The sequence below is a fragment of the Globicephala melas genome, chromosome 4, assembly GCF_963455315.2.
Source record: "Globicephala melas chromosome 4, mGloMel1.2, whole genome shotgun sequence".
Lineage (NCBI taxonomy): Eukaryota > Metazoa > Chordata > Mammalia > Artiodactyla > Delphinidae > Globicephala > Globicephala melas.
The window spans coordinates 125,473,581-125,496,382 of NC_083317.1; the positions used below are offsets into that span (position 1 = coordinate 125,473,581).

General features: G+C 48.5%; 1 protein-coding gene across 1 annotated transcript in view; it reads left to right on the forward strand.

The window, feature by feature from the left end:
- Positions 1-1,702: 1,702 nt before the first annotated feature.
- Positions 1,703-22,802, forward strand: part of NMNAT3 (nicotinamide nucleotide adenylyltransferase 3) — a 116,012-nt gene continuing 94,912 nt past the window's right edge. The window contains exon 1 of the mRNA XM_030873359.2: positions 1,703-2,054. Within this exon, the coding sequence (XP_030729219.2) occupies positions 1,808-2,054 (247 nt within the window). The 5' untranslated portion in view covers positions 1,703-1,807. The remainder of the gene's footprint in view (positions 2,055-22,802) is intronic.

Consider the following 22,802-nt stretch of genomic DNA (forward strand, 5'->3'; position numbering starts at 1 on the left):
GTTGTTGCCTCCAATTTCGCAGAAGGATCCTGAGGCTTTGGAGAGGTAAAGTGACTTTGCCCAAGGTCACCTTGTTGAGGCACATTTCACACTGTAAGGGAGTCACTTCTGATTATTGGGAGCTGGACGAGGGAGGAAGGAGAGGAAGCAGGAGAGACGCGGGGCAGAGCGGAGGAAGGGGAAGGACTGAACTCTCAGGAGAGAAGGGGTGTCAGGGAGGGTGTGGACACCGCTTCTTGAGTCTGAGTAAGCAGAGGTGGACCAGCCCCTTCACCTGTGCACTTATTGGGTGCTAGCTGTGTGTCCCCTGTGCTGATTCAGGAGGGGACAAGGAAGGGCCCTCCTAAAAGTAGAGACGGTATGCCTGTCCAGCCAAGGTCATGGGAGCACTGTGAGAATCTGGTGATCCTGCAGGGGCCCAGAGCCAGCTTTACAAAACACTCCGTACTAAGAACCTGTCACGGATGCTAGGAAAAGCTGGGAATGAGGTGTGCAGCAGTCACAAAACCTTGACATCACCCTTGACATCTCTTTTTTTTTGCACACTTCAGTTCACTCCATTAGGAAATCCTATTGGCAGAAACTGATGCATCTTGACCTTCACCGCCCCTGTAAGGACTGGAAGTTATGGAGGGTTCTGGGTGGGCAGAGGAGGCCAGGCCACACTGGGGAAGCAAATTCAGGAAATAAATTACCTGCGAAGATCTCAGAGGATACGGACCTGAATCTCCAAGGCCCCAGCATTTTGTTGTGATTGCGTTTTCCCATTCTAAATAAATTTTCATTTGCAAGGCTTGATTCTGTAGGGCTTTCTAAAACAGCCCTCCTACTCCCCTCCGCCCACAATTGTATACGCTTCAGGACCCAGAAAGCCTTCATCCACTCCTGATTTGAGGTCTCAGAGCTCACCAGGGCAGGACTTGAGAACAGAGGTGTAAACTTGTCAGGAGAGAGAAGGCAGGGCCGCAGGAAGAGAGTAAATCCTCATCGAACATGGCAGAAAGTCAACAGATAACTCAAGAAATCTCTATGTAAGCTTATTTTTTAGCGACAAGCAGGTAACCACTAGCTGAACTCAACGGGGTAAGTGTTATAAAGGACTCCGTGGTGGGGCGCAAGGGAGAGGGCTCTGTTGCTTCCATTATAAGAACATGTAGGTAACTTTATTTTCTAAAAAGTGCTCATGCATTACTTATATTTTTTAATTTGCTCTTTAAAAAGAAGTAAAAATAAAAATAAGAAATAAAGCGGAACGCAAAACATAGAAAAATAAAATGCAAAGGCGCACACAAGCCAGGGAGTGGGAGCAGAGGCGGGGGTGGGCGGGGCTTGGCCAAAGGGGCGGGGCGTGGGACGCGGTCTCTTTAGGGCCCGCCCCCGGCGAGGAAGTCGGGCGCCGCGGTTTCTCTCTGACTCCGGCCGCCTCGGGGGAGCCGTTGCAGTGCAGAGTCTAGTTCGCCTTAGGCCCTCTCCCCACCGCGGGGGTAGGAAGGGCAGGTGACTGACTGCCCCACCGTAAAGGGCGGTGCGTGCGGAGGCCTGGAGCGGTCCTCACCTGGCCTTGGGTGCGGGGCCAAGCGCGGGCGAAGAGCCCCGGTTTGGCGCCGCCGGGCCTACAGTCCCCTACAGTCCCCAGAGGCTCGCCGAGTGCCTCTGCGGAGCCGCGCGACGCGCAGGTAAGCGCAGCCAAGGCCGGGCCTGTTCAGCCCGCCTTTGCCCTGGTGGGCGCCCGCCGAGACCTGGCCCGCACCGCACCGGGGCGACAGGTGGCGGCGGGGTGCGGAGCTCGGTAACCCGTCTGGGTCGGATGAACCCCAGAACTCCTCCTGTCTACAGCCGGCGCCACCCATTCTCGCCACAGCGTTATCGACCTAACCGCAGCACCCCTGTGGCTCAGACCCGAGCCCATCTTCAGCACTCGAGCCCTCAACAAATGCAAATAAGGATCCACCAACTCCTGCATGCCGTTGAGTGCCCGCCACTGGGCTCAGTGCTGGGGGGTACAGTGCGGTCCAACGAACGTAGTGCCCACCCCCCGTGGAGCTCGCAGTCTGGTAAGAGAGACCCAGAGCAAATAGGTAATCTCCACATGTGAGTGTAAAAGTTAAAACTGAAAGATCTGTGAAGATAGGAAGTGCAGGGTGCTGGGAGAGCATTTAGCCGGTGGTCCCCATCTATAAAGGATGCTGGAGCTCACACTTCAGTATGAATGGCAGGGTCCCAAGGTGGAGAACGATGGAGTAAACACACTTGTTGGGAGAGAGTGTGGCTTGTTTGAGAAAAGGAAGGTCCTGCCCACTGAAAGCAGGGAGCAAAGCAAGTTTCCTAACTTCCTCCTCTGTACAATGGGACTGTTCCTCCCCATTGACGATTGAGACTTTGCATGTAAATGACTTAGTGGTGTTCCAAGGGTGCAGTAAGTGAAGTGAAGGTGAAGATTTCTGTGGATGGATCAGGTTGTAATCTGGGCCGAACGCAGGGTGCTGCCTCTGGGCACTCACTCACTTCCCCTCTCCTGGAGTCCTGTCTCCTTGTCTGAGTAGAATCTCTCAAACAGCTTGTTCTCTAAAATGATGCCTGCTTTAGTCATTCATTCTTAAAATATTTAACTGGTGCCCACTTTACACTGGCCTTGCCCTCATGGAGCTCATGCAGGGTGGGCCAGGTGAAGTACACTGGTAGTCCCAGCCGTGGTGCTCTGGAGCCCAGAGGAGAGAGCCTGATCCAATGGCCTTGCCAGAGAAAGCCTCCTGCTTCCATCAGGGCCAGGTATACATTTCCCAGAAAGGCTCACCTGTTAGTGCCAACACCGTGAATCCCCTGAGAACATAAGGCTCACACTCCTCCGCTGAGCATGTTACTTCCTTATTTTTATTGGTGGCATCACCCCCCCCAAAACTGGCCAGAAAACTCCCAAGAGGCAGCAACCCTACTTGTCCCTTGCTGAGGACCCCCAGGGATTTAGGAGAGGTTTGGAAGCTTCAGAAAACACCTGGCTGGTGACTGCTTGTATATTGTATTGGCTTGGACGATGCCAATTCCTTCTCTGGCTCGGTTTATACTGTTGGTGGAAACTGCGGATTTGCTCCATGAAAACAGGCCGGGAGGCCCAGAGAGTGGACAACACAGTTGAGAGAAGAGTCTGGCACTGTTTGTGAGTAGGGGTTAAAAAAAAAAAAAAAAAAAAGCAGAGGACAGGTGTTAACAGAAGGGTGCTGGAGGAAGAGGGGGAGAGGGCAGGCTTTGTGCAGCCACTCTGTTTCCCCTCGCAGACCGTGGCAATGCCACCTGCGGAGAGCAAAAGGAGAGCAATGGGTTAGGCAGTCACAGACCTGGGTTCAGGTTCTTATTTGTTACTTCCCAGCTCTGTGCCTGACCCTGGGCAGGTCACTGATTATCTGATTGTGCAAGCTTAAGACAGTGCTTGGCATCTAGCTGGCCCTGAGGAACTGTAACCTCCCTCCCTCTTCCCCTAAATGAACTAGAATAGGAGTAACAATAGTGCCTACCTAAGAGGGTGATTATGGGGATTTAATGAGTTAATGTACCTAAGATACATAGAGCAGTGCCTGACATGTAGAAGTTACTGCTGCTGTTGCTATTGTTATTATTCCTTATTCTGGGTAAAAATTGGCGAAACAAGGCAGGCAGAAGATAGGAGGTGGGGGTGAGAGGTTGGTTCTGAGGAACTGTGCAGGGTGATTAGTGGGGGAGTTGTGTTATCTGTTGGCAGTGGTTTTACCGGAAAGCATCAGCCCTGGCAGGAAAAAGCGGTGTTCTGGGTGATAAAGGGCCTCTTGGGCTGCCAGGCTGTCAGAAGGCCTGAAGACTCAGGCCAAAGAAAACACAGCAAAAGCGTGGGGGAAAAACTAGGGTTGAAAAAGATCCAACGTTGTCTTGTTTGGGTTGTCCCTAACCCACAGCTGGGTGTGGGTCCCCGGTGAGGAGCTGCCCCTGCGCCATGCTGACCCCTGCCCTCCTATGGATATGGTAATTGCCTGAGACTGGTCCAGGAGCTGTGGAATCCAATTCTGTAAGCCCTGTACCTAGCAGAATATTGGGCCCATAATGAATGCATGAAAGAATGAATGAATGAATGAACAAATGAACAAAGGAACCTAAACCCACAGATCAAATTTCTCAATGTGTAAGTGTGCTGTTAAAAGAAGGGAGTGTGGGGCTCCCCTGGTGGCGCAGTGATGGAGAGTCCGCCTGCCGATGCAGGGGACATGGGTTCGTGTCCCGGTCCGGGAAGATCCCACATGCCGTAGAGCGGCTGGGCCTGTGAGCCATGGCCGCTAAGCCTGAGCGTCCGGAGCCTGTACTCCGCATTGGGAGAGGCTGCAGCAGTGAGCCACACACACACACACACACACAAAAAGAAGGGCGTATGAAGATAGGGAGAGAGAACTAATGTTTTTAGGCCCTGGCTAAGGGCCAAGCATTTTCATGTATGTTGCAGCTTAGTGATGAATACTGCAGCTTTGGAGTCAGATGAAGCTGCCTGTGTGACCTCACATGCATGACAGAAGCTCTCTGAAGTACAGTTTTGCATCTGTAACCTGGGACTCATTGTCCCTCATTTGTAGGGCTGTTATGAGCAGTCAGTAACGCTCGTATATAAGTGTGTGGTGTGCCGTCCTCAATGCACAGCGCAAGGTCTGGGAAGTACTCAGTCAATAATGGCTGCTACTCTTATTATTATATTGATGAATCTTCCCAGTGCTGTCCACTGTGATGAGGGAACGGAAGGCCACAGACACAGATGGGTGGCGTTGATTCTGAGCTCTGTCCCGTCTGGAAGCAGAGGTTCTCTGCAGACGCTAACCAGACAGCTTTACGTGCATTTCATGCATTACTTAAAGCACTTGACTATGTGAAATCTTAAAAGGAAAAAACTGCAGAATTATAATTTACGTGTCTTTCAAGTTCAGGTATTTTATCATCTAGATAAATCTTCCGTGCATCTATGTTAAACCACTTTGGGCTGTCGAAGCTTTTAAATAAAGTGGCTCATCCTGACCAGTGTCTGTCTTTGCTCGTTTATCATAGTTCCCTTGTATAGACAGACAGGAGCTGCCTCAGGACGGCAGCTCCTGCCCCACCGTTTTAGCTGTGTGGTTCTGCTAAATCACAGTGGACTTGTGATTCCCTCATCATTGTCTCTCTTATGTACACATAGACCCACAGCAACAATCTTGGAACTAGGAATAGAAAGGTGTTCTGTGGCTAGTGTGAATCTGGGGAAATCAACTCTGGGGAAATCACAGGTTCTCAGTGATGGGTTTGGGGGGTGAAAACGCCTTGGATGAAGGTGGCAGCGTCTTCTAGAAGTCAGGGCTGTCTGCCCTTTCCACCCAGGAGTGCCATCTCTGGGTCTGGCCTACCACCCAGTAAGGGTCTGATCTGCATTCCCGTGCCTTCCTGCTGTCCCTGTCTCTGGCCACATCTGCCCCGAAAGCTGGAACCCCTGCAGCATCTGCAGGGAGGGGCACAGCCTATTGCAGGGAAGCCTTTCCGAAACAATCCTGCATTCCCATGGTCCCACTGGGCACCTCTGCTGGGCATCACTTTTCCAGCTGCCCTGGCATTACCTCCTCTGTGGGCTGTGAACGCTTCCACAGCTATTGAATTGAGCACCCCTGGTACCCAGCACCATGTCTTGTTCATTATCCTCCCTCCTTCTCTCCCTTTCTTCCTTCTGTACATTCTCAGGCAGTGTCCTGGGGATTAGAATGCTGAGACAAAGTGACACAGTCTCCACCCTCCTGCGGCCCAAAGACATCATGAGACAGATTATTGATAAAGACAGAATTAAGCACATGACCACACACACAACGTCAAGTTATAAACCAGATTAACTGCCATGAATGAGAAGCCTGGCATGCCTGGAGAACGCATAAAAGTGGGGTAGATATAGAGATTTTGTCAGTATTGATATAGATAGAGGGGGCCCGGAAGTGTTGGTTGGAGGCTTATACTGAATTATTTATGTACCTTTGAAGACTGTTGGATAGTATTTTTCTGTGAATTGTGGCAAACAATATTTTATGCGGCCAAAGTAATCTTATGAGAATGTGTACTTTAAAAATCACTGAGCTTTGGCTTCAAAATGGGAAAATAATGCTAATGCTTCAGTTTCCTTAACCCTTTAGAGGTACAGAGCCCCTCCTTGGATGTTGTCTCACTGGGTGTGCTAGCTTTCAGAATCTCTCATACTGGCTGGCGGCAACATACAGGTGTCCAGCTCACCTGGGGTAGATCGGGCATGGTGGGCATTGAGGCCCTCTCCCTTCAGAGTAACAGGGACCACCAAGAGCTTATATTTTTTCTCCTTCTTTGATATCTCTGGGCACATCAGGCTGAGGTTCTGGCATAGATGTTATGACATTGTGTCTAGAGACCTGTCATTTGAGGGGAAAGAAGGGCAAAGCTGACTGTTCTTGTCCAGGTGTGTGGAGGACACCTGTCTGCACGCAGCTGAGGGAGGGCGGGATAGCTGGCAGCGACCTACCCCTTCAGAGCCCCGCCATCCCAGCGTGGTCCCTCGTCAGGAGCCAGCGTCCTCCGGAGGCACACCACGCCTACCTTCAAGCCCAGTCAGTTCCTCTGAGAACAAAGAGAAAATCACACTCAGAGTCCAGTTTTAAATAAGACATGATCCAAACAGCCCCAGGAAGCATTCTCTCTCCATGACTAAATATTATTAGAGAGTTATTTTATTTATTTGGCCAGCGCTGATGACAAAATACATCTTCGATCCCCACCTGTCTCAGAGGTAGACCTTATTACAAGAGGTGAGCTGCTGTCTGCCCTGAAGCAAAGGAAGGAAAGTCGCATCGCTGTGCAGAAATTGAGCAGGCCTCCGCGCCAGTCTTGGTGGGGTTGGGCTTGACCACAGTATTCTCAGGGTACAGGTCTAATAGGCTTGTAATCGTGTGATTCTGAGCCATGGAGAAAAGAAGTGGCTCTGGAAATCTGCCTTCCATAAGGCTGACACACAGTGACGGTATTTAATGCCTCTAGGAAGTGCATGTTAAGGGGTAGGTATTTATGAAAAGGGTTCTAAGGAGTAAATGTGCCCATCAGTCAGCCAGGAACATTTTAGAGCTCCTAAGATGGTTTTAAATTAGAGCCAGTCTTCCTTCCTGCCTTCCGCCTTCCGTCAGCAACCCCCTCCCTTGCTTCCTGTTGTAAAAATGAACTGTCAAGGCAGGACACAGCCCAGGTAGGAGTGTGGGAACTCTCTTGCAGAGTTCACGTATTCAAGGCAGATGTGTGAGGGTTAGCGCCTTGATTCTGGTCCTTCCCACCTAGTTACCGCACTGGGAAGACAGGAGTGTGGAGCAAGGCTGAGCAACAAGGTCAACCTAATTGCCCCTAACCACGGCCACCAGCTGCTCTGCTCTCAGCCAGTCTGCTCGCCAAAAAGGGTGGGCAACTGGGGGGGGGGGGAAGAATGATGAAAACAAGTGATGGAAACTAAGCTCATTTGGGGCCCAGTAAGTGGCATATGGGAGAGAATGAATGTCAGTGTCAGGGAATCCCACCAGGCCAGGTAAAGAGCAGGCTTTAAAAGGCTAGAAGTTTCTCTGTGAGCAGTTGATCATTAGAACAGAATGCCTGTTACACGAATTAGTGTGTAGGAGTCTAACTTGAAATTATGTTTGACCTTCAACTGTTCATTTTAAAGATCAGAAATTAGTGTTTATTGCACGAACCCTAGACTTAGTATCAAAGACTGCTTTGCTTTTTAATTCTCCCATCGGGCCTTCTTCTATGTGACTTTTTTTAAAATTTAATTTAATTTTTTTTAATACAGCAGGTTCTTATTAGTTATCTGTTTTATACATATGATTGTATACTTGTCAATCCCAATCTCCCAATTCATCCCACCACCCCCCGCCCCCGCTTTCCCTCCTTGGTGTCCGTATGTTTATTCTCTATATCTGTGTCTCTATCTCTGCCTTGCAAACCGGTTCATCTGTACCATTTTTCTAGATTCCACATATATGCGTTAATATATGATATTTGTTTTTCTCTTTCTGACTTCACTCTGTCTGACACTCTCTAGGTCCATTCATGTCTCTACAAATGACCCAATTTCGTTCCTTTTTATGGCTGAGTAATATTCCATTGTATATATTACCACATTTCTTTATCCATTTGTCTGTCGATGGACACTTAGGTTGCTTCCATTTCCTGACTATTATAAATAGTGCTGCAAAGAACGTTAGGGTGCATGTGTCTTTTTGAGTTATGGTTTCCTCTGGGTGTATTCCCAGTAGTGGGATTGCTGGGTCGTATGGTAGTTCTATTTTTAGTTTTTTAAGGAACCTCCATACTGTTCTCCATAGTGGCTGTATCAATTTACATTCCCACCAACAGTCCAAGAGGGTTCCCTTTTCTCCACACCCTCTCCAGCATTTGTTGTTTGTAGATATTTTGATGATGGCCATTCTGACCGGTGTGAGGTGATACCTCATTGTAGTTTTGATTTGTATTTCTCTAATGATTAGTGATGTTGAGCAGCTTTTCATGTGTTTCTTGGCCATCTGTATGTCTTCTTTGGAGAAATGTTTATTTAGGTCTTCTGCACATTTTTGGATTGGGTTGTTTGTTTTTTTTAATATTGAGCTGCATGAGCTGTTTATATATTTTGGAGATTAATCCTTTGTGGATTCGTTTGCAAATATTTTCTCCCATTCTAAGGGTTGTCTCTTCGTCTTGCTTGTAGTTTCCTTTGCTGTGCAAAAGTTTTTAAGTTTCATTAGGTCCCATTTGTTTATTTTTGTTTTTATTTCCATTTCTCTAGGAGGTGGGTTGAAAAAGATCTTGCTGTGATTTTTGTGAAAGAGTGTTCTTCCTATGTTTTCCTCTAAGAGTTTTATAGTGTCCGGTCTTACATTTAGGTCTTTAATCCATTTTGAGTTTATTTTTGTGTATGGTGTTAGGGAGTGTTCTAATTTCATTCTTTTACATGTAACTGTCCAGTTTTCCCAGCACCACTTCTGTGTAACTTTTATGATGCTATTGGTCAACCTCGTCTTAATATTTTTTGTGTGTGAGAAAGAGGATGCCAGTTTCTGTTACCCGGTTTATATTTTATGACTAATCCAAGGACTGTAGATGATGAAAGTAGGGGGGCTTCCTGTTTCAGATGTCACTGAATTGCTACCTTTTGCTTCTGGAATTCTGTCTTAAGAAAATAATTTGAACATTGGAAAATGCCACTGTATGAAGATGCGTCATTATTTATAATGGTGGAAGCTTAGAAGTGACTTGAATATCCAATATAGGAGGGTAGTCAAGTTACAGAACACCAGGTTGGTTGAATATTTAAAAATAGGAAGATTAGTAGTGAGAGAAGTCATTACCCGCTCAGTGAACAGAATACTGTTACATGAAAGATGTGTTCAGGAAAATGGTCTATGAGGGTTGCCTCAAGGGGACAAGAATTGCATTTGAACAGTGGAACAATGGATAACTTTCTTCCATATTTTAAACTTTCTATACTGTTTTATTACTCCTATAAAATCTTTTTTTAATTCTAAAGCGAGCCAAGTTCAATAATGATCTTTACGCTGTTTGCAATTTTAAGGTCACTGCATTCGTGGCCTTATCCTGATTAAATCTTTTACTCAGCAGTTTCTGAGGCCAGGCTTCGCTCCCTGCCTCAGTGTCTCTGGTCGAGGGACATCCTCTGGGTCCACTGGCTGAGTGGCCAGGAGATGTGCTCCCTCTGGCTGTGTAGACTTAGAGTCTCAGGGTCTTATAAGTTGGAGGAGGCTACTGCCCCTCCCTGCCCTGCAGCCTCATACCCTTCTGCCAGTCTCTCTCATCCCTGTTCCCCACCTAGTCCCCAGTGGTGGGGTAGGGATGGGGGGGTTTGGGTTTGCAACCTTTGGGGGCTTCATTGGTAAAGTTTCAGCCAACTCTGCCCCCCGGCCCCAAACACACACTCACTCCCTAAGTCAGCAGTTGCCTGGGGCGGCCCTACATCACTCTGGCTTCTTGTCCTGCTTAGGCCTTGGTACTCCCGTACCTCAAGGGCCTGGGTTTTGCATTCTTGATGCCAGCTCTCCCAGTGTCGGCCCTGTCCCCCTCCATCCTCTGCTGCCCAGTGCTGGCAGGGGCCTAGTGCTTGGCCAATGGTACGTCCTAAAGCAGCAGTTCTCATACTCAGCTGGCCATACGTTGGGAAATCATGGCATGTGTCCTTATTTGAGACAAGGATTTGAGTCTGTGTGGTTTATTTGGAAGGAAATCCCCAATAAAGAAGGGGAATAAGGAAGTAGGGAAATGAGCCAGAGAGGCACACCATCAAGCAGGTCACCAGCGTGGACCACGGGAGTTTAAACCTGCTGGGAGTTTCCGGCAGCCAGTGTGTAGAGCACCCATTCCAGAACTGGCCTCTCCTGGGGATTGGCGGCTGGGTATATACACACCCTTGCGATCTGTCATTGGTTGAGCAAGGCTCCTTAGGGGAAGCGAATTCTCTGCGACTTCCGGCAGCTTCCAGCCACCAGGTAAAGCACCAGGGCAAAGGGATGCACGTGCTGACTCACAGAAGACGCTGGCTTGCTCTAAAACAATGAGTCCTGAGAGCTCAGGGCATAGCACGGACAGCGTCTGCTGTGCCGTTCTTCCCTAAACACCATGAACGTGATCAGTGCACTAAACTGAAAATAACCAAATCCATAATTCTGTGCTGAATCAGACCTGTTTATACTCAGTTGAAGACTACCTTAAGAGTAGCCAACCCTCAAAGTTTATGAAAACTCATGGGAAGAAAACCTTAGATAAGAAGAATATTACCACTTTTTTCCCTGTGAGTTGGGCTAGACTACCGATATTTGATTTAAGTGGCAGAACACTGATATTCTGCAGCCATGCACTTTGAGACCCAACACTTTAAAAGACGGCCTGAGTATATAATAAGAGTTATCTTTATTTTGGCAATGTTTCCCCCTCTCTTGTAGCTTGATTTTTTTTGTTATTTTTCAAGTGTAATACATTAAGATGAACTTAAAAGAAAAATTCATCGGGAGAAAACATTGAACCTCATTTGTATCAACCCATAATTATGTCTCCAGTGCCGTGTTTTAATATTAATGCAGGATTCACCGTACTGACACTGATACCAGAGGATGGGAGAGAATGTCTGTAGTTATGGCTTTAGACACTGTGATAAATGTGTAGATGATTAATGATAAATGTTTTGTAGTCATTGCCTTTATATAGAAACACTCCATCTCCAATTAAAGATTTAGTAAGCACTTCATCAAAGTATCTGTTAACAATTGAGGAGTATAATATGGTTGTGCTGACATTTCAACTTAATTCACTCTGTAGTTTGAGTCCCAATCCATTTTATATGCCTGTTTTTTCCTATGCATGGAGGAGGAATAATGGCAGAAATTTGGAGGCATATTGCAGATTCTAGAAGCATTTCCATGTATTTATTATTATTGTCTGTTGGCATATTTGTCACTACAAATGAAGGCCTTACTCCAAGAGAAGATTTAAAATTGTTCATGTAGCAAGCTCAATAGGATTTAGTGGCTAAATCTCATATGCTTTGAGTTATGGGCATTTTAGTATTTGCAGAGAAGGGCATTCATTCAAGATCCCGGCATTTTAGAGAAATGAGGCCATTTCCCTTTAAGGCATGGTTAAATGTGCGTTCCATAAAGACCGGGATGGCGGATGCTTGGTGCTAGTGCCCTATTCCTGTGTCCTGTGCACACAGCAGACGTCACTCCCTGATACCCAAGCCTGCATCCTCCTCTACAAAGTGTTCCCTGCAGCCACTCCAGCTCATCAGTACTGGCTGACTAGATGAAGCCTATGGACGCCCCCACCTTTTTACTTGGTCTTGCCGTTACTGTGCATAGTCAACAAAACAAAGGAATCTTTCACAGTCTCTCTCTAAAAAAAAAGGACCAACTCAAGAGGTAGTTTTTCCTCACCTTGTGCTCTTCAGTCGCCTCTTTGTTGTGCAGACGGTATCTACTCAATTTGTTAATGTTTGTCTCCCTTGTTTCGTTCTATTATATGCATTTTGATTTTTCCCTGTCTGCCTTTTCCCCTCTAATGTTGCTCAGAAGATACAGCAGGGAGCCCCCAATTATTTGCTGTTTGGTCTCATCAAGTTTGGTTGCAGTGATTTATATTGATGGGAATGCATTGAGATTTTCCCGTTTTTCCCACCACTGCAGGAAGACTACTCTCCTGTAGAGAGGTCACCAGTGACCTCTGCATTGCCAAATCTTGCAGAGCTTTCTCTGTATCTTCGGGGTAACATTTGACACCTCTGACCACGCCCAGCTCTTGTACTCTTCTTTCTTGCATTTTCCTCCTTCTTCCCTGATGATGATTCTTTGACGTCTACCTGCTCCTTTTCCTCTGCTGGCATTTTCAGTGGGGCATCCCCAGAGGTCTTCTTCTCTTGTTTGTGCGCTCCACCTGGATGATTTCATTCCCAGCCCTGGTTTTTAATGACCACCTTTACCTAGACGCCTCCTGCATCCTCAGCTCCATCACATCCCCTCTCTGGAGCCCAGACCTTGGTACCCAGCAGCCTGCTGAATGGTCCCCATGGGCATCCAGAGTCATATGTTTCATTTGTTTAGACTATTCCTACTTTCATAGTGCCAACTAAATAGTTGCCCCCAGGGTGGTTTCTGCTACCCCCTTGGGCTTATAGGTAAGCTGTTCTAAGTGTGTCAGAAAGCTTCCATCTTGGAAAATCAAGTGTAAGACAGAGGCACAAACCAAGAACTGCTCCTCAAAACTTAAGGGATTGAAAGAAAACAGTTATTTGGTTCTTGTCGCTACAGTTCTGGGGGGTGACTGGACTCAGTGAAGCAGGTCCCACCCTGGGGCTCTCATCTAGTGGCAGTTAGTTGGCCATCTCAGTGCCCCCCCTCACTCAGGGCCTAGTGGCTGGGACCTGGGCCGGGCCGGGCTGCTGGCCTCGGTTCCTCCCTGCTGGACAACTGGGTTCTTAGAACAAGCATCCCAAGAGGACCAGGTGGAAGTTCCGTCACCGCTCATGGCACACCCTCAGATGTCTCAGAGTGTCATTTCTGCCATATTTACCTGCCTGCCCAGCTACAGAGGGACAGGACATAGACCTGCTTCTCAACAGAAGGCACATCAGCATCACGTTGTAGCTGTGTTGGAAATGCACCTAAGCCACAGTCCCCAAACGTGTCTAACTATCCCTTTGAGAACTACCCTAAATGCCACAGAAGCTTTACCTTTTATTTAAAATGTTTTTGGAATAGGTAACATATTTACATGATTGGAAAGTTAAAAAAAAATGTAAATGTATTCAACGAAAATGGTCTTTCTCATCCCATATCCCATACCCTTACCTCCCCATAGACAACCACTGTTCTGTTTCTTTATAATTCTTTGCGAGTTTATAGGTCTTTTTTATATTTCACCCTTATACAAAACGCAGTATTCTATACTCACCATTTTGCATTTTGCTTTTTTTTTTTTGCTTAACAATATGTCTGGGAGAGATTTCCATATCAGTACATAAAGCATTCTCTCCTTCCCTCTCTCCCTCCCTCTCCATCTCCCTCCCTCACAGATGCACAGTATTCCACTGAGCCGCTTTACCCCAGTTTACTTAACCAGTTCTCTGTGGGTGGGCCCCGGGCTGTTTGCAGTCTTTCTCTATGACAGATGCTGCTGCAGTGCGTAACATACATATGCCATCCTTCATGCGAGACAATAAACTAGGAAATCTTCCTCAAGGGCCCCAGCCTGTTATGTGCATCCTCTTCCCATAATGCCTTGCAGCTCCTTCCATCGTGCACTTACCTGCCTCCTCTCACTGGACTGTGGGCTCCCACGGGTCATGGGCTGTCCGTTGTAGCTCATTTCCACACTGCCTGGCACAGGGAGCTCTGTGTCCACAGTGTGCAGAGGAAGCCTGTGGCGAGGAGGGGGAAGAAGGAAGAGTAGGGAAGGGTGACTGAGTACAGGTTTCTGGGTGGCCTGTGATCCACCTCCTCTAATTTCATTTGGAGGCTTATCTCTTAGTGACAGGTACCACTTGAGGCCTAAGTGGGTCCTCCCTCAGTCACTGAAACTGGAACCTGGTCCCACCCTATCCTGCCTAGCTTCATGGCTGTACCCCAGGAGGCATGGGCCCAAAGCCCAGTTTTTGTGCAGTCTCCTTGTTCAACCCAGGACCACTCTCTGACAGCTTGTCCTTTCCTGCTTGAGGAAGTATCCTTAAATCACATATTTTCACTCTTCTCTGCTAGGAAGTGTATTCCCTAAGGAATATAGATTCTTTTTGTTAAATTAAGGAGGCTAATCTCTAACTCCCACAGGAAAAAAGGACAGTTATGCTAGTTGTTTTAAAGAAGGCTTTCTGGGGATGTTCAAGATTCTGTTACAAGGAATAGAAACCTCACTCAAACTAAGTCAAGCAAAACTAGGAATATGGCTATTAGAATAAAAAAGTTTCGGGGTATCAGGCACAGCTGGATCCAGGTGCTCAGATCATGGCACCAGGAAGTACCCCTTCTCTATCTTTCAGTAGTTCCACTATGAACACCACGGTGTTGGCTTCACTCTCTAAGGTAGGGAGAATGGCAGCTCCAGGCTTATGTGGAGTTTACAGCTCCTGATTTCAGAAGAAGATACTCTTTTGTCCAGTGTTCATATTGAAAAGGGGCTCTGATTTGTCCTATAGTTAAGGTTTTCCGGCCATCTTGATTGACAGACCTTCCAGAATCATAAGGAGTGGTAGCAGAGCAGTTTCCAAATCAAAGGGACGCAGGACCAACACATGGAGTGGACCACTGCAGATGGTGATTCAAAGTTCAAATTTCAGACCGTGAGAAGTACCTGAATTGGAGGTGGTAGGCCTGGGAGTGAGTTAAAACAAATTCTGTGCTCATCTCTCTATTTTTGTATGTGTTTAAAATTTTCTGTAATAAAAAGTGTTTTTTTAAAAAATGCATTATAAAAAAGAAAAGAAGAGGAGCTTTTTTCTGCCTTGGTTTGGGAACTCTCAACAAAAAAGCCTGCGCATCCCTGTATGTTTACTGTCTGATTTTCTCACTCTCTTATTTTCTTTTCATTGTGTAAAGAAACCTTAATCCTTTCTCTCCTCTAAGCTGGGGATTGGGAGGAAAACACATAATAGTTGACTTAAGATTTGTGTGGTGTGCTGGGAGGGGCACGGGGGTAAGGCAGTCAGGTGTCCGTAAGTCCATATCTCCCTGGTTCCCAGGACAAAAGGCTTGGAATATTCCAGGTAGGGGAAAGAAGGAAGTCGATGCTGGCTCCCTCCAATGGTCAGTACTGGAGCCTCAGTTAGTGTGGACAAGACGAGGTGAGAGTTTCATGGGGTCCTGGGCTTTCTCACATGTGTTATTAGGAGAAGGTCAGGATCCTCAGACCGTCACAGACTGGCTGCTAGGAGATACTTTAGAGTGCTTAGATAGCCTTTTCATTTTGTAAGTGAGGAAACTGAGGCCAGAAGGGCTGAGTGACTTGCCCAAGGTCACAAAGCGAAGTAGCAGGAGCAGAGCTAGATTGGAGTCCCCATAATCTGACATCTGAGTCTGGTACCACTTAATAGCTGTGTGACCTTGAGTAAGCCCCATTACCTCTCTGAGTTTCAGTCTCTCTCTGGTGGACAGGATAATGGCCCACATCCCAATCCCTGGAACCTGTGAATAGGTTTGGTTACATGGCGTGAGGGAGTTAAGGTTGCAGACGAAATTAAGGTTGCTAATCAGCTGACTCTAAAATTATCTTGGATCATCCACATGGGCTCGATGTAATCACAAGAGTCCTTACAAATGAAAGAGGAAGGCTGGAGAGGCGGTCAGAGTGATACAGTGTGAGAAAGACTGGGCTGGCCATCGCTGGCTGGGAGGATGGAACGGGGCACGAGCCAAGGAATAGGGCGGCCTCTGGAAGCTGGAAAAGGCAAGAAATGGATTCTCCCTTAGAGCCTCCAGAAAGGAATGCAGCCTTTCGACACCTTGGTTTTAATCGAGTGAGACCTCTTTTGGACTTTTGACCTCCAGAAGTGTGAGATAATAAAATGTATATTGTTTTAAGTCACTGAGTAAAGGAGGGTAATCATGTCTTTCTTGAAAGATTGGAGTGTGGAGTCAGGGAGATATTGTCCAAAAATTACACAGCAAACTCCTGGAATGTAGCAGGTGCTTAATAAACAGTAGTGTTGATGGTGGGCAGCGGTGGTGGTGGACAGTGGTTGTCATTAACACAGAGTAAAGGAGGAGGAGCTGATGGCAGGTGGTTTTGAAGAACCAGGGTTGGTGCCTTGAGGTGAGGTTCAGGGCTAGCGGCAGGCCAGTAGGAGACACCAGATGGCCCAGGTGGGCGGCCAGAGGCCCCGTGCAGGGAACGCTTCTGCTCTGATGGTCCAACGGCCTTCCTCCCCCTACTCGTCAGCACTTCCATCTGGCAGCACCGTCCTGCATGGAGGACACGGGAGCTGGGAAGGGCCCGCCCTAGGACCTCTTGCATCAGGCAAGCCCTACCTTAGAGATCTGCAGGGTGCGGGCCTCTCTCTGCCTGGCCTTCGCTCAGTCTCATGCCTTCGGCTGCCCTTATGGCCTTAAAGGGGATCACTGCCACCCCCAGTGGCAGCAGCAGAACTTCAGTGAGCTCGTTACTGCCCAGGCCGTGTGCTAGGCACTCCACGACAGAGCCTGTGTCACTGTCTCCTTCAATCTTCATGACTGCCCTTTGAGGCAGGCCTTATCTCCCGCGTTACAGAGGAGCACACGGAGGCTCCCAGAGCTCAGGCGACCTGCTCAAGGCAAGCTTGTCGCTGGCAGAGCTGGGCCTACAGGTGGGTTCGTCTGATCAGATCCAGCCTCCTGGACAAGACGGGTCACCGAGTGGGAGATGGCTGACTGGAGGGGCCTGGGAGCGCTCTGTTTGGATGTGGTGGCACTGTCGGGGCGAGGTCCCCCAAATCTCCAGAAGGGGACCCCCCTCGAGGGAATGCCCCTCCACCTTCTCGCACCTCTGGGAATGATGGAGCCCCCAGGTGGGACAGAGGTGAGCACATTTGCCTCCTGGGGACCTTGCAGGGGCATTCACATCTGCTCTGTCTCTCCTGGGGTTGCCCAAACTGTATTGGTATTTTATTTCCTCAAAAGATATACGCTGACATTTGGACCTGTCTTATATGATATTGAGGAATTTTTGTTAATTGTTGTTAATTTTGTCAAGTGTGATCATGGTATTATGAATAAGTAAGAAAGTGGCCTTGCTTTAGAAAGTGTCCTTTATTTTCGGAGTGTTCAGAGGTGAAATGTCATGGTGTTTATAATGTGCGTACTTATACTTCCAGCAGAAAAAAGGTGAAGTAAACTTGGAAGCACGTTAATGAGCATTTGGAGATGGCTGTGTTGCAGTCCATTACACTATTTCCTCTACTTTTCTGTATGATGTAATTTTTTGTAATAAATGGTTGTTTGTTCTTTAAGTCATCTGCTGAGGCCTCAGGATGTACTTTGTCTTGGTCTGAATTAGACACAGCTCTGCACTCTGGAGAGCCACAAATAAATGCTGGCAGTGGTGGATGGAGCTTGGGAGCAGAGGCAGAGGGGTGTAGGGCGTGGGTGCGGCAGCCCTTGGAGGGGCGGGCTTCTAGGGGGAGTCACTTAGTGAGTCCAGATTCTGGCTCTCCCAGTTGTGGTTGCTGTCCTAGAGCTGTTTGTAGTCAGTCCAGAGTCAGGTAACTACGAGACAGCTGGCCTAGTCTTTTTTGATGCCTGATCACAGAGAGAGTCCCTGCAGTGTTCGACCGTTCTTCCCAAGGCTGCCTGATTTGTCTTTCGTGGTGGCATTCCGCCTTTGCTGTGTTAGGCTAAGAGAAAAGGACCATGGTGTTTTGTCCAACATCTTCTCATGGTACGTACACTTAAGACAAATTCCACTTGTCACTGCCGATCCCCCAGCACATTTTCTTTGGCAAATTCTGTAATCTTTTGAGCTGTACATGAGAGTTCATTTTTCAGACTTAGCATTGGAAGAGATAATCAGATTCCGTGAGCTCCTGTTAGCCTCCTCTTTCTTTGCATTTTTCCTTATCAAAATAGCCAGCCGGGGCTTCCCTGGTGGCGCAGTGGTTGAGCGTCCGCCTGCCGATGCAGGGGACGCGGGTTCGTGCCCTGGTCCGGGAAGATCCCACATACCACGGAGCGGCTGGGCCCGTGAGCCATGGCCGCTGAGCCTGCGCGTCCGGAGCCTGTGCTCCGCAACGGGAGAGGCCACAGCAGTGAGAGGCCCATGTACCGCAAAAAAAAAAAAAAAAAAAAAAAGCTAGCCGATGAAGAAAAGCAGCCCTCAGAGTGTTTGTTCTTATCTTCTCGATATTTCCAAGGACTTTGACAAATCTGTAGAACTGTGTTGAGCATCTTAATACAGACGTTACTGCCAGCCAAGAGGCCAGACTCGGCCAAGTACTGGTTTAGCTCTCTAAATACTGTGTTATTCTTCCACTAACACTCTATTTCTTCCCTATAAGCCTTTGGACATAGGAACACATAATAGGTGACCTCTGAGTGGTAATTACATATACTCTGGGTGAAATGAATTGTATCAGATCGATATATCCGTAGACTCATCACATTTTCCGGGCTGCGAGGGACTCTGAGATGAATCTGGTACAGCTCTGTTAGTAGAGGAAACATTCATTTTAACTGCATAGTCCATTCTCCATTAACAAGGGTAATGGAGTGGAAAGAGGTCAGTGATAATCAAAAATCACGGTGAAAATAAAATTGTAGTCAACAGTGGATTTTCTGAGGGCTGATTAACTGGTTTGTGAATTAATTGAGGTTGAGACACGGTGGACACCAGGTTGTCATCACCTTGGTAATTCTCACCACCTGGTCTCCACCTACCCTCTCTGTCCCAGGCAGGAGAAGGGCTTCCCAGGGGCTGGCTCAGGCAGAGCCAGCTGACCTTGGCCCGATTGGTCCCATGAAGGCTGCCTTTAGGGTTTGTTGCCCATGCCCCTTGAGAAGTGGTTCTCAAGCTTGAGCTGCATCAGGCCCACCCGGAGGGCTTGTGAAGCCCCAGATTGCTGGGCCCCATCCCCGGTTTCTCATTCAGTAGTTCTGGAGTGGCGGCTGAGAATTTGCATGCCGAAGAAGTGCCCAGGTGATGTGATATGTGCCGGCCCAGGAGCCACACTTGGAGAACCGTGGCTTTCCAAACCATTCTCGTCATCCCAGCTGCACATTAGGATCACCCGGGGAGCTTTTTAAACCTACTGACGCCCGGATACACCTTGGCCAATTATATGAGAGGCTCTGGAGGTAGGACCCAGGCATGGGTGATTTTAAAGCTCCAGGTGATTTGAATGTTCATCCAGGGTTGATGACCGCTGCTCTAGGGAATGTTTCCCAACACCACAGTCATCTGCATACAATTCTCATGATTTTTTTCCCTATCTTTACTCCCTGTGTATTTGTTTAATATTTCTTTAAACTTTTTATGTAAATAAACTTATTTTAAAAGCAAACTAGGGACTTCCCTGGCCGTCCAGTGGTGAAGACCCTGAGCTTCCAATGCAGGGGGCACGGGTTCGATCCCTGGTCGGGGAACTAAGATCCCACATGCTGAGAGGTGAAGCCAAAAAAAAAACCACCAAAAAGCAAACTGTATATCCCTTTCATGTAGGAAAACTAGTTTCACAGGCCAGCTATAGGACATACTTGTAACAATAAACATATTAAAGTTCTGGCCTGGAATCATCTTGCATCCCATCACACTTTGAGTGTCTCTACTCTAGAACTGTGATTTTCACTCTTTTTTCACAAAGGTGACGGAATACACTATTTCTGCCCTTCGTCCCCTCCCATGGGTCAGGCAGGGCTATGCTAACTCTGAGCACACCTGGTCTTCTCCCCACAAGAGGGACAGGTTAGAATGCAAGCGTGACTTCATTACAGAACAACCTTGATGAGGCAATAATCTTTACTTTTAACAAAGGAATTCACCAATGGGAAAATTATCTAGATAAACTGTGGTACAGCCAGAGAATGGAATACTACCTGCCGACGAAAAGGAGGAACTACTGATGGACACACCCCCTGGGAAGCCAGACACAGAGACTATACACTGTAATTTAGAACAGTGGTTGCCTGGGGGGAGGGGGACTGGGAGATTGAGCGGGAAGGGGCGTGAGAGGACTTTCTGGGGCAATAGGATGTTCTGTGTCTTGATAGGGGTTGGAGTTGCATGGGTGCGTGCATTTGTCAAAATTCGCTGAAGGGCTCCCTCAAGATTTGTGTATTTCACTCTATGTTCAGAAAATGGGGAAAAGAATGCTAAACCAATACAGAGCTCCAGTCAGTGATAGGCTTGCCAAAGTGTTCAGGGAGAAGGGTATTGCTGTCTGCAGCTTACTATGAAAGGCATCCAAAAAATAAGCTGGATTGACGAATGGATGGAGGGATAGATATATTACACAACAAACATAATAAAATAGGAATGGTAGAGTCTAGGTGGGGGATAGCCAGGTGTTCATTTTTAAATTCTTTCAACTTGGCAGGATGTTTGAAAATCTTTCCTATTAAAGATTGAGGAAAATTTGACATATACATTCAAAACAACAAACAAGTGCTTTCCCCGCATGCCTGAGCTCTCTGGCATCTGCCACTCCAGCAGCTCCCTCGGAAGATGAGCCGGAGGGTCAGAGGGGTGAGCCAGGTGTGGGCGGGCGGGGCCCTTGAAAGAGGCTGCTGCTCTGGGAGAGAAGCCTGTGGCTCCCTGTGCTGGGCCCCCTGCAAGAGGAGAAAGCCAAGGGCACTGCCTCCCTTCACCTATGCTGTGTCCTGGGTGTCCCCTGGGAGGGGCTGTGCAGAGGCGATGTCAGATGTGACCTGCAAAGACCACCTGGACCCTGTCCCAGAAAGGCAGGTGTGAGCGGCTGAGGAAGAGAGGGGCTTCCCGGGCCCCTCCAGCCGGCAGAATTCCAGAACATGCCACCCCAGTGTCTCCCTGGGGGAGCGTGAGGGTGCTGAGGCATGAGCTTCCCATCACGGGTATCAGGCAGGTGCAGTGGGCAAGAGCGGCCTTTTCAGGCCTGGTAGTCGCGGGCTGTCCGGGGTCCCCCACGGCTGTGATGGGGACCTGAGGCACCTCTCTGGACTGCAGGGTCCTTCCCGCCCTCCACGCACCCCCACGGCACACCCCCGTGATACACCACAGCAGACCGGTAACCTACCTCCGCAGCACAACCCCGTAAGGCATCTGCCAGCTGAGAACAAAACGTACAACATAAGAGCTGTGAGTAGTTTGCTCGGTGTCCTACCGAGGACCGTAGCCCGGGGGACAGCCTCTCAGTAGCTCTGAGGATCTGTTCCAGAGGTAAGGGAGGAGGTCAGCGTATATGTGATCCTGGTGAAAGGTAGGTGTAATCAAGCACACATCACAGGGGAAGGTTGCTGCTAGTCACGAGTATCGGGCACCTTAGTTAATGGTTTTAGTGCCTTTCTATGTATGGAACGATGCGAGAATTGGGGTGGTATGGTCAGGCCACTCAAGATGGCTGTTCTCTTGCTCTCCAGACATCCCCTGCTCAACTAGTGCCTGCTTCACCTACACCCTACGCACACGACTGCGCTTCCTACGTAGTCCCCGCCTACGTACTAGTCCCCTGCCTACGTACTAGTCCCCTTTTGTTCTCATCAAAAGGGGTGGTGAGGGGTGTGCCCCTCTGCTGGTTTCCCTGGTACCTGATGAGCCCACCTGAAGTACCTCCCCCTATAACTGGCAACCTCCCCCTGCCCCGAGGAGCAAAGACGGCCTCCACGTCCTGCCCGCAGGTGCGGTGTCGCTCCAAGGACTCTGCTCCAGACGTGTAAGCTCCCCCATCCTTTGAATCATTGATGTCTCTGTCACCGACTCCAGGCTCTTCCTTGGTCTTGAGGCTGAGCAAGCCCAGTGCTTGTAGGCCTGCGGGGTGCAGCCCAGTGGGGGTTCATAAAAATTTCTCCTGCGGATATCTAACTCTCTGAAGGCCTGTTCTGCAAGCTTTTCCCAGAGCACAGAGTGCCTTATTCCTGATCTCCACCCTGAACTCCTCCCCGGGTGTGCTGAAGGTCAGCCTCTACGGTGGCTAAGGACTTCATTCTCATAGAACCAGGTGGCGAGCGACATTCTTTAGTTGGCACATCCCAGCTGCAACCCTGCAGCACCCTCCATGTCACCCCACAACAGCAAAGCCTCCAGAGCACACCCAGCGGGCCCACCCCCATGATACACCCCACGGCACACCCCTCGTGAGATGTCCCCTGCATTGTGGTTTCCACCACACGCAGCACAGCACAGCCCCTGTCACCTGCCCTTGACCTCCCCACATCCACTCCACGCCTCCCCATGAGACAGCCCATAGACCCACCCTCCATCAAACCCCTCCATGACACCCCTTGCGACACACACACACACACACACACACACACACACACACACACACACACTGCTGAACTTTGAAGAGAGGCTCCCTTGCCGTTGCTGTTGAGGGTAGAGTGTGCGTGTTAACCTGCTCTCACCTCTCCTTACTTGTGCAAGGATCTTGAGATATGCAGGATGGAGGACAGTTTACTCTTGAGGGAAGGATTTGTGACTGACGTCTAAATGATGGTTGATATGCTTATTACATCTAGTGTTTCCTGCAAAAATGAAGGAGCCCATCTTGAATACCAAAGAGCCTGGGGCCTGGGTGGAGGGGGAGTCTGGGGCCCCTCTTGGTTTCTGCACCTTCAAGG